This window comes from Dromiciops gliroides, chromosome 4 (genome assembly GCF_019393635.1).
Source record: "Dromiciops gliroides isolate mDroGli1 chromosome 4, mDroGli1.pri, whole genome shotgun sequence".
NCBI lineage: Eukaryota > Metazoa > Chordata > Mammalia > Microbiotheria > Microbiotheriidae > Dromiciops > Dromiciops gliroides.
The window spans coordinates 27,916,830-27,929,499 of NC_057864.1; the positions used below are offsets into that span (position 1 = coordinate 27,916,830).

The 12,670-nt window shown below is 37.5% G+C and overlaps 1 protein-coding gene across 2 annotated transcripts in view; it reads left to right on the top strand.

Moving 5' to 3' along the window:
• FAF1 (Fas associated factor 1) overlaps positions 1–12,670 on the top strand; it is a 427,555-nt gene that overhangs the window by 65,158 nt on the left and 349,727 nt on the right. For both annotated transcript variants that reach the window (XM_044001590.1, XM_044001591.1), the window contains exon 2: positions 6,083–6,151. In XM_044001590.1, coding sequence (XP_043857525.1) covers positions 6,083–6,151 — 69 coding nt within the window. The remainder of the gene's footprint in view (positions 1–6,082; positions 6,152–12,670) is intronic.

Genomic DNA, 12,670 nt, shown 5'->3' on the forward strand with positions numbered 1-12,670 from the left:
TGTTCTCTGTTATCATTCATTTGGTAAGCATTTATTAAATACTTACTATATGCCACCCCCTTAGGTGTTAGGATCAAATTACCAGCTGGAAGTAAAGGTTTGACAGATAGATGGAGAGAGAGTAAACTTATTAGCTAAAATAAAGTCTTGGAAATATCTGTAGATCTTAATTATCCGGGCTATCTTGTCTCCTTTGACAACATGGGTTGGAGTTGGCTCAGGTTGCTCAGAAGTTGTGCCAAAATGAAAATTGTTTTCAAGTTGAATAGACTATATTAGTGATTTTCTAAGCCATCATATCTGGGCGGGGAGGGGAGTTGATTTCCTTTGTACTCAATTGGCCTCATTATCCTGAATAAGGAGAAATTTTTGGTTCTCATACTGAGCTGTAGTAGATAATTTCTTTGCTTTATCTCCTGCGCTTGGGATGATAGGGAAAGAAACTGCCTGGGGAGAAGCCCATAAGAGATGCCAGTATATCTGTCTTTCTGAAATGCTTGTGAATTTTCTGACTTTGTACCAGTCTCCCGATGGGCTGCTTGGTGCTTCCCTACTTGCCCTGAAGATGTTTATGCTGCTTCAAATAATTTCAGTTCTATAATTAACTTGGGCTCTTAGTCCTGGTTAATAGATAATGCACAGTCTAGGCATATCGTTCAATAAACTAATTATCTTTGAGTTAACAGTGTACTGTCTTCAAAGTAAGAGTGATATAGGTAGTGTGGGATTGTGTGTTTTAGCATTAACAATGCTTTACATTCCTTTTGCCTCTTTTTTTTTTTTTGGTGGGGGTGGGGTGGGGCAATGAGGGTTAAGTGACTTGCCCAAGGTCACACAGCTAGTAAGTGTCAAGGGTCTGAGGTCAGATTTGAACTCAGGTCCTCCTGAATCCAGGGCTGGTGCTCTATCCACTGTGCCACCTAGCTGCCCCCTTTTTGTCTTAAGAGATTTTTTTTTTGTTTCTTTGTTTTGTTTTTTTGTTTATTTTACCACAGGTGCATCATCTTAGAGCAGCCCTTTAGGGTAGTTGGAGTATCCAACAGTAAGACTTGGGTGGAGGGTAGAGTGGGTGGTGGTAACAGGAAGATATAGGACCTGCAAGGAGGGAGAATTTTGGCTCTAGAAAGTGTGATACCCTGAAAGCATATTGTCACATGTTGATATAAAAAGAGAATATTGGAACTATAAGACATGTGCTTAGCCCCTCACTTTATATAATATGTAACTATAACAGTTCTGTGGTGGGAAAGCCAAGAAAAAAAAATCTTAACGTTTTACTTGTTATATAAATAAATACTTATTTTGGTTATTTGGTAATTTAGCATAAAATGCCCTTTACTTCACAATACTATGAAGGACCTGGGCATGTGAAAAGACAAAATGACATGTCTTGACCTCAGGACACTTACGTTCTGTAGGAGAAGTGGTGGGCCATACTACCGAAATGGCCGAACAACAAGAAGGCAGTATTTAATGGGCATGTTGCATATGTCATGGCACTATGAAAAATTAAATACTATCACCTTAGATAGCAAGAAGTAGGTCAATGAACGTTTTATCACAAAGGGGAAATCTTTTTCTAAATGCTGGACTTGAAAAAAGGCACAGAAATGAGAGGGTGATGCAGAACAGAATCATGGAATAGTCAAGTTTGGAAGACACATTTTATAAAGGAGGAGCCAGTAGTATGAGGTAGTCAAGTAGAATGGAGATGGATCTTGGCAGGGATTGGATACCAGGATCAGGAGATTAAGCTTTATTTGGCATTATAGAACAGCTAAAAATGTTTTTAATGGAGGAATGATATGGTCATGGTGGTATATTAGGAAGATTCCTAAGGCAGCTTGTGTGGAAAGTGGATTGGATAGAAGAGGAACTAATATCATTCATTATATGGCCAGATCAAGTCTATTTCATAATCACAATTTCAAGAGTTAAAAGGTACCTCAGCAGTCATTTAGTGGAACCCATATCTGAAAAAGATTACTGTCCATAAAACACCTGACAAGTTATCATCGGCCTTAGAAGACCTCTGGTAATAGGAAACACACTAAAGTGATAATAGTTGCCATTTATGTGGTAATTTAAGGTCTGAAAACCACTTTACATATATTTTCTCGATTAAAAAACAACAAACAAACCAAACAACCCTGTGAGAAAGTGACTTGCTCAGGGTCACATAGCTAGTAAGTGGCCGAAGCTGGATTTGAACCTGGACTTTCTTGACTTCAAGTCCAGGGCTCTATCCACTGTGCTATGCTATCTTTGATGTTCCTAGGCCAGACATTTCCTAATTAAATGGAGTTTTCTAGTAAAACTGTCATATCTTCAGAAAAAATGGATAGTTTTATATACTTTTTGTTGATGTTTGTGTCTTTGATTTGTTTCTCTTGTCTTATTGTTACCACTAACATTTCTATTTATTTATTTATTTATTCATTCATTCATTCATTCATTCATTCATTCATTCATTCATTCATTCATTTATTTATTTTTAGTGAGGCGATTGGGGTTAAGTGACTTGCCCAGGGTCACACAGCTAGTAAGTGTTAAGTGTCTGAGGCCGGATTTGAATTTAGGTACTCCTGACTCCAGGGTTGGTGCTCTATCCACTGCGCCATCTAGCTGCCCCACCACTAACATTTTTAGAGCTTGTCAAATAATATTGGTAATGGCCTCTTGACAACAGACTGGATCTGTTTTCGAGAACCAACCAAACTGAATTTGGGATTGAGCATTATCAGGGGGCTGCAAACTTGATGCATAATTTTTGACTTTGGCAACCTATGAAACAAAGAGAAATACAAAATGACCATAAGTCCTGTGTGGTCCCTGCTTGTTACTGCAGTGATGGTAGCAAAGTGTTGGGGAAAATGGGTTAGACTATAATAAAAATGGCTTGGTATTTTTTAAACCACGCATACTTTTTTTTTTTGCAGGGCAATGGGGGTTAAGTGAATTGCCCAGGGTCACACAGCTAGTGTTAAGTGTCTGAGGCCAGATTCGAACTCAGGTACTCCTGACTCCAGGGCCGGTGCTCTATCCACTGTGCCACCTAGCTGCCCCCATGCATACATTTTAATTTGACTATTGACATTTTAAATTTGATATCCTTGTTAAATCATCAAATAAACAGTACTGGAGAAGGTGAATTGTGTCATTCTTCATGATTTTTGCTGTAAACAAAACTAGAAGAAAAAAAGAAATTGAAGCTAATGGAAGCATAGATTAGTTCCTCTTGGGAGAGGCAAAGGATTGGTGGATTGGGTTTTATCATATGCCCAAAGGCAACAACAAGAAATATTACTTTCTCCTATATTTGTTTTTGTTTGTTTGTTTGTCTTTGTGGGGCAGTGAGGGGTAAGTGTAAGCCCAGGGTCACACAGCTAGTAAGTGTCATGTGTCTGAGGCTGGACCTGAACTCAGGTCCTCCAGAATCCAGGGCTGGTGCTTTATACATTGCACCACCTAGCTGCCTCACAACTTCCAAGTATTCTTGACAAAAAGACTAGAGTTGTAGAGAAACTTTGCAGTACAAATATAGGCATGAAGAGAAATCCAAAAAGACAAACATGAAGAATAATGATAAAGTTTTAAGTGAGGATAAATGGCTTATATTCAAATATTAGGAGATGATACATATGCCCCCTCTGAATCTCAATATTAGGAGTAATAGAGTCCAACTGGACAAGGTCTGAGAATGGTTCTGTTATGAAGAAAAGAATAGAAAGATAGAGGAAGGAGAAGTTACTAGGGGGTGGGGTAAGGGATAGGAAGGTCAGGAAAACTTACCTCATAATCAAGGTATGATAAGTAGACAAAGAAGAGGGGTTGGGGGTTGCTGCTGACACTTGAACCTCACTCATTTGAGCTGGTCAAAAGAAGGAAAAATATATACATGGGTAGAGAAATATATTACATGTAACAGTGAAATAGGGAAAGAGGATGGGGGATGAGGGAAAATTGGAGGGAGGATAGGTTAAGGGAGAAATTGGTCCTAACCAAAGCAAACTTAAAAAATAAACATTTTTATTTATAGTTTTGAGTTCCAAATTTTATCCCTCCTCCCTTCCCCCCCTCCCTGAGGTGGTAAGCAATCAGATGTAGGTTATGCACATGTAATTATGTAAAACACTACCATATTATTCATTTTGTAGAAGAAAAGTTGAATAAAAGAAAAAATGAAGGAAAGTGAAGAATAGCATGCTTCATTCAGTCTGTGTTCCATCAATATCAGTTCTTTCTTTGGAGGTGGAGAGTATGCTTCATCATTAGTCCTTTGGGATCGTCTTGGATCATTGTATTGCTGAGAATAGTTAAGTCATTCACAATTCTTCATCCAACAGTATTGGTGTCATTATGTACAATGTTCTCCTGGTTCTGCTCACTTTATTATACATGAGTTCATATAAGTCTTTCCAGGTCTTTCTGAAATCATCTTGCTTGTCATTTCTTACAGCACAATAATATTCGATCACCATCATATACCACAGCTTGTTTAACACAAAGCAAACTTTTATGGATGTGCAAAGATATTTATTTATACTCAAAGAATCTGAGCGGTGTCCATAAATTTTGTACTTACAAACAAGTTATTATATATAAATGGGATGGAATGCTATTGTTAATGAAATGAACCACCATGATTCCTGAGGACTAATGATGAAGCAAGGTACCTATTTCCTGACAGTGGTGAAAGGCTCAGAATACAGAATGAGACAAATTTTTTTTGGACATTGCCAATGTGGAAATTTGTTTTGATTGACTATTCCATGTTTGTAGTGTTTCTTGTGTTCTCAGTTGTGGAGTGAGAAGGTAGATTTTGGCTGACTGAAATGAAACATTTAAAATAAATAAGAATGTAATCCTTCCTTCCTTTCTTAGCCCTAAAATGAACTAATATTTCTTAGATTATGTGTAGATTATGTTTTAACAGTGACAGATTAAGGATGAAAAATTCATGAGATTCCATTGTACCCGACATTCGCATAGTAGGCACTTAAAAGATATACAGATGTTTGTCTCTCTAGTAGAGGGGATGGAGTCAGGAACGACTAGTATTGAATCTTGCTTCAGACTTATTATCTGTGTAACCCAGGATAAGTTCTTGTGTCTTGAGCTCAATTTTTTCTTCTATAGATTTTAGGTAATAATCTCTGCCCTCCTCACTGCACAGTGAAACTGAAATCAAGACGCCCTGAACTGAAATCTGGCCTCAGAAAGTTATCAGTTGTGTGACCCTCGACAAGTCACTAACCTCTGCCTCCTTCGTTTTCCTGTACCGTAAAATGGGGATAGTACCGTGATGATAAAATGGGATGTTTGAAAAGTGCTTTGCAAACCTTAGAATGCTTATGTAAATATGGTTACTAAAATGAGATGATACTGAAAAATCATTTTATTCTTTAAATATTCTTTAAATATAAATGTCAGCTATCTGATAAAGTTCACCTTACTGCTACCAGAAGATTAAATATGGTAAAATGAAGCCCAATGAATTTTTACCTCTTTTGTAAATGATATTTTAAAAATCATGTCTTCAGTTATCAAATACTAGATTAACAGTGTATTTTTGTTCATATACTAGAGATGACGTGGTGCAGTGAAAAGAACCCAAGGTACCCCTTCTGTCTTTGGCCCAGTGTGTGACCTGTCACATATAGCTCCTTTATCCTAGGGCTCTCAATTTATCCTTTTCCACAGGGAGGATGATCTTCATCTCAAATTTCAGAACAATAACAACAGTAATAATAGCAGCTAGCATGTATTTTGTATATTATTTTCAAGTGTGCAAAGTCCTTTACATGTCGTTATGCATTTGATCCTCACTACAGCCCTGAGAGATAGATGAGAAAACTGAGTGACTTCTCCAGTCAGTGTCTGAGTCCGGATTTGAACTCATGATTAGAGTCACCTGGCCAGCTCCATTCTGTGCAGATTTTGTTCTTTAAGTGTCTGACAGAGCCGTTCACTTTGATATATTGGACAGTGGTTGGGGTTGGCGATCTCATCGTTATGCTTTAAAAGCTAATTTGTCATCTTGTCCACACCTAAATATTCTTCTTGTTTATTTCATTTTTAGGCATGTACTGGCATTGAAAACATTGACGAGGCCATTACGTTGCTTGAACAGAATAACTGGGATTTAGTGGTAAGTGCTACTAACTGTTTCCAGAATGTCTTGGCAACACTTAGATGTTAGGATCTTCCGAATGCCCTTCATATTTCCATTTCACAAGGGGATATGGGAAGGTTTACTATATTGTAAATTTAAAGAAATAAAAGCCCCTACCACACATTTTAGAGATTTGGTTTCCTATATAGCAATGTAATGCATTTTGGATTTATCCAGAAGCAAATTCATGTGTAGCCAGTGGCTAAGCCAAGTGTGTAGATCACAAATTTTTCTGAGTGTCTGATTGATAGCTTATTGTCCCTCAGATTAAGCACCAGGGAATAGAGGGCTTTCTTCTTGTCAGTTGCATATTTGTTACCGTATTTAATGATGGAATCAACATCCTAATCTAGGTGGCCATACTGTGTTGTTCTTGATACCATAAACAATGAGAGGAGAACATTCATTAGAAGAGAGCGAAGCCTGCACTAGAGATTTAAAAATTCACACAAAGCATAGTCCTTCTTCTCCTGGAAGGCCTCCCTCAAATATAGAATGGAAGTTCTCTACTTTCTTTACACTCCCTTCCATTGTGATCTAAAGCAGACACTGAATCATGTGTCCTCATAGCCATTTTTGTGAGTGAATTTTTGTGAATGAAATATGAGGCTTATGTCTGTTAATTTTGTTGAACATAGCACTGCTCCCTGCAAAGATAGTATAGTCTTCCGGGCTAAACTTTTTGATACATCCATTTTAATTTCTCTGCTCATTCAAGGCTATTTAATTGATACATATTTCTCAAAGCCTGTGTGTGCATGTACGCGCGCGCGTGCGCGCGCACGCACGCACACACACACACACACACACACACACACACACACACACACCCCTGAACAACCCTCCTTGTTAATCCAAGAACATGTGCCTGCCTGGTGTGCTGGGTTGAGCACCAGACCTGGGTTGTAACCCCATCTGTACTCTTTGCTGACTGGTGGCATTGGGAAAGTTCCTTCTTCCTCCATCTAGACAATGTAGGGTAGTTTTATTCTCTTCCCCTGCTAACCTCCTTCTACTCAGACTATTTTGAAATTTGTTCTGTCACTTCTTTTCCTTTGTATTTAGTAGTTTTTTTGGAGAGAATAAGAAGATTCAGGAAAATCCTGCTTAATTGGCCAACTTACTTGCCATAAGAAAACTTGATAGAAAAAGAAACCATCTCAAATTTCCTTATATATCTTTTTGTTTTTTAAAAGAAGCAGGTTATAACAATGGGGATCATAGAACTAGCATTTAGAGCTGGATGAGACCTTAGAAATAAACTAGTCTAGCTACCTCCCTCATTTTAGAGATGAGTAACCTGAGATGTAGAGAGGGGAAGGGACTCTGTCCAAGCTAATAACACCTGTTTTTATGGTACTTGAAAGTTTATAGTGTTCTTCCCTTAGCGCAACCATGTGGATTTGATGGTACAAGTACTGTTATTCCCATTTTGCAGATAAAATAAGTTGAGGTTCAGAGTCACTTGACTTGCCCAAGAACAACCCACAGTTAGCAGGTAAGCGAGCCAGGTCTCAAATCTGAATCCAAAGTAGTCCTCTTTACTCTGGATGTTGCCGCCATACAAAGCATACAAAGGGCTTTGAAATTCTAAGAAAGAAAACAAAATTAATATGAGCTCAATGCAGGTTTTGTCTGGCTTTTTTGTAGCAGCGTGGTATTAGAGAATGAGCCTTGGCCTGGCTGTCTTGCCTCTTCCTCTCAGTAGTTCCTTTAAGGTGGCCCCTATCTTGTCTGTATGGACCTTGTTTATTTACACGTTGCATCCTTCATAGAGTGTAATCTCCTTGGGGACAGGGACTGGTTTGGCTTTTTCTTTGTATCCTCAGGACTGCTCGTAGTCCTGGCAGATAGAAAGCGCTTGCTAAATGCTGGTGGATTCATTGGCCTTTGACAAAGTGCTTCCCTTCACTGTGACTTAGTCCCTTTTCTGTCAAATGAAGGGTTTAGACATGGTTATTTCTAGTTCCCTTCCAGATGTAAAGTTTTATGACTTAGGACACAATTTTTCTATCTTAAATGTGTATGGACATGGTTTGGACTCTTTCTTTTTGGTACATACTGCTAATCATATCTGTGGCTTGTTTGATGCCATGGGCTTGGTGTGGGGCAAACAAACCAATTATAACCATTACAATATTTTTCTTATGAGAAAATGGAATTTTTGTTATCATTATGGACGTAGTTTCCAAGAGCACTTTGTGGCAAAAGCGAGAACTGCTTATATTCATATGATGATGTTGGGGCAAAAACAAAACTTGGAGCCCTTATTTTTTAAAATATTATTTTCAGTTATAAAACATTCATTATTCCCCCCTCCCTTTCACCTCCTTCCACCGAAGGAAAAAGAAAGAAATACATACTTCCTGTATCACATAGGCACACTTGAGCTAAATATATATGCCCTTATTACTCGCGTTTAAAAACACATTTCTTATTCTTCATGTTAGTCTGCATAATTGTTTACAAATGACCACTGCTTATAAAATCCTTGGTTTGTATTCTAAGGGATCTTAGAGGTCATTTACTGCAACTCCCCATGTCCAACAGATGAACAAATAGAAGCCCAGAGATGTGAGATGACTTGCCGAAAACTTCGGTTGTTGCTCAGTCATTTTAGTTCTGTTCAGCTCTTCATGACCCATTTGGGGTTTTCTTGGCAAAGATACTGGAGTGGTTTGCCATTTCCTTCTCCAGCTCATTTTACAGATGAGGAAACTGAGACAAGCAAGGTGAAGTGACTTGCCCAGGGTCACACAGCTAGTAAGTGTTTGGAGCTAGATTTGACCTCAGAAAGAGGAGTTTTCCTGACTCCAGCCCTGGTACTCTATCTGCTGTACCACCTGGCTGCCCCCAAAGTTACCAAAAGTTACCCAAGTGGTAAAAGGTAGATCAGGATTCTAATTCAGCTCCTCTTATTTGAAATCTATTTTGCTTTCCACTACATCCTGCTGCTTCTTTTTCTTTGACCCTTATCATTAGAACGTTTTTACAGACTGAACAATTAGAATCTTTCCTACTTGGAATTCATAGAACACTGGCAGAGACTGTCCAGCCCAGACTGCATGAGGAATCCCTTCTACATGCATTTGACAAAAAGCAAGTCATCCTTCCTTGGTTTGGAAATATCTAATGGAGGGGTGCTCCCCCTTTACTGAGACAGTCCATGCTTCTTTGGGATATCTCTAATTGTTAGGAGGTGGATGCATTGAGTCTTAGAGTTCCTGCATTGTAACATCCATCTATTGTTCCTAGTTCTGCCACTTGGGATCGAAGGCCAACTGTAGTCCCTTTTGCATATGACAAATTTTCAAATTCTTGAGGCTCTGTATATTATTAAAATATAGTCATGTAAGAAAATTCAGGAATTCAGTGGAAGAACCATGGTGTACAACACTTTGAAATGAAATCACTCCTTTTCCTTAGGGCTTACCTCTTGCCAACGCATATCCCTGCCCCTCAGGACTTTCTTAAGCTATTCTCCCTTAAGCTATTCTCACTCCTTTTCCTTAGGGCTTACCTCTTGCAAACACATATCCCTGCCCCTCAGGACTTTCTTAAACTATTCTCCCTGCTTTGCCTTTCCTTCTCTTCACTTCTCTCTTCTCAATTTTGTCCCTATTGTTAAAACAATTAATTTCTATATTGGCTTCTGCCTTAAAATTTGTCACTGAGTTTTTCTGTCACCACTCATCCCTTATGAAATCCCAGCTCTAGATTATTCCCCCCAGTGCATGGCATGAGGTGCTTAATAAATGCTCTTTGATTAATTGAATATAGATCAAAAATGGAACTGAAACTGTCATTAGAATATACCACAGATCATCTGTATAGTTCTGCAGAAAAACCGAGCATATCAAAGAGCTAACTCATGCCTATTTCATACCCCTACCTCCCTAAAGAAGGGGAAGGGATGTGTCTTCTCATACTTTTTTGGGGGGAGATAAGCTTGATCATCATATTTATTCAGTAGTGCTTCAGTTGTTTTGTTGTTCTTTCCATTTACATTTTTGTAATCATTGCATATGTTGTTTTTGCTAGTTCTTATGTCATTTTACATCAGTTCATTTAAGAATTTTCGTGCTTTTCTATTTCATCATATTCATCACTTCTTACAGAACAAGAATATTGTTACATTCATGTATCCTACTTATTTCTAGCCATTTCCCAATCATTGGATAACTTCTTTGTTTATACTTATTTGCTGCCCCAAAAAGTGCTGTTGTGAGTGTGAGTGTGAGTGTGAGTGTGAATGTGAGTGTGTGTGTGTGTGTGTGTGTGTATACATACACATATGGGGCCATTTCTTTTGGGCATTTTCTCTGGTTGTCTCCCATTCATGGAATGCTCTCTTTTCTAACTGGCTTCCTTCAGATTTTAGCTAAAGTCCCATCATGTGTAGAAAGGCTTTCTTGATCCCTCATAATTAGTTAATGGTCTACAATTTATTCTGCGTAATGCTCTCTTGTACATGATTATTTGTATGTTGTCTCCCACATTGAGTATGAGCAAGCAGGAACCATCATTTGCCTTTTTTGTATTCCCAGTACATCTTATAGTGTTTTGAGTATAGTAGGAGGGTTTAGTGTTTATTAACAGAATGATTTATTTTTAAGTTTAAAAAATTTATTTAAATCAGCAAAAATCCACTCTTCCTCTTGAAAAAGAAAAAAAATAAAATGCTTGTTTAAAACACTTATGGTCAAATAAACCAAATTTCTGCATTGGTTATATATTTTTTAAAAAATTATTCTATCCTGAGTCTTTCCTCTGTAACAAAGTGGATTGCAGGTTTCATCACAAGCCCCCTGGAATCATGGTCGGTCATTACACTGATCAGAATTACTAAATCTTTCTAAGTTGTTGTTTACATTGTCATTTTATCCATTGGTTTTCTGGTTCTCATTTTACTCTGCATCAGTACATACAAGTCTTTGTAGTTCAGTAATTTCAGTCATGGCTGACTCTTTGTGATCCTATTTGGGATTTTCTTAGAAAAGAAACTCGAGTAATTTGCTATTTCCTTCTCCAGTTCATTCTACAGATGAGGCAAACAGGGTTAAGCAACTTGCCCAGGGTCATATAGCTATAGTCTGAGTCCAGATTTGAACTCATGAAGATGAGTTTCTTGCCTCCAGGCCACAGGCCACTGTGCCACCTATGTGCCCCATACTAGTTATCAAAACATTGAAAAACCTATCGCTATATTAGAAAAATTCCCCAAACATGTGCAATATGTTGTACATATGTATGTGTATATACATGTACATATACATACATACATACATATATAGATACATACAACATCTGTGGACCTGTCACCGTCAAAAGTTGTAGGTTGGGTTTGTGTCTAATAATCTTTTCATTCAAGACCAATTTGATCTTTTAAATTTTGTTAACATTTATTTTTGATTTTTTGTTATGTAGTTCTTTCTGTTTACATTATTGTACTGTGTATTTTGTTTTCTTGGCTCTGTTTTACGTTAGCTCATATAGATTTTTCAATGTAATTATCATACATCATTTCTTATAGTATAATATCTCATTGTCATGTATCACAATTTGTTTAGCTGTTTCCCCATTGATAGACATCTACTTTGTTTCCAGTTCTTAGCTATCACAAAATATGCTACTATAAATTTTGCCATATTTGAGAACTTTCCTTTTATCTTTGTCTTCCATAGGGCATGAGTTCAGTAATGGAGTCTTTGGTTGTGTATTTTGGGTATGGGCATTTTAGTCACTTAATTTGCACAATTCCAAATTTATTTCTAATATGGTTGTACCATTTCATAATTCCATCAACAATCCATTAGTGTGCCTATCCTTTTACAACCCCTCCAACATTGACTATTGTAATTTATTGTCATTTTTGCCAGTTTTCAGGATGTGAGTTGTTTGAAACTTAAGGGTTTTAATTTGTATTTCTTATTTTTAGTTATTTGGAGCATTTTTTCATGTGGCTGTGAATGTTTTGTAGTTCTTTTGAGAACAGTTTGTTCATATCCTTTAACCATTTATCTGTGGGGAATGGCTATTACATGTTCGTGCATGTGCATGCACACACACATGCACACACACACGGTTCACATATCTTGGATACCAAATGCTTATCAGAGAAATTTGAAATAGATTTTCCCCCCTCATTTGACTACTTTTCTTTTTATCCTAGATGTAGTAATGCTGACTTTGCAGACAGTTTTTGGGTTCAAGTAATCAAAGTTATCAGTTTTATCTTTTGTAATTCCCCCTGTGTCTTGTTTAGTTAAGGCTACAACTCCTACCTGTTTCACGTCTGATTTTTTAATAGTATGATCATGTATCCATTTAGAATGTATTATGAAGTGTGGTGTCAACTATTAGTCCAGTTTTCCCAGAAATTTTTATTACAAAGGGAGTTTTTCCCTAGATAATTTTGTTTTCCACTTTATCAAATACTAAATTACTGAGTTCTATTGTTTCTGAATCTCCCTTATCTAGTCTGTTACATTGATC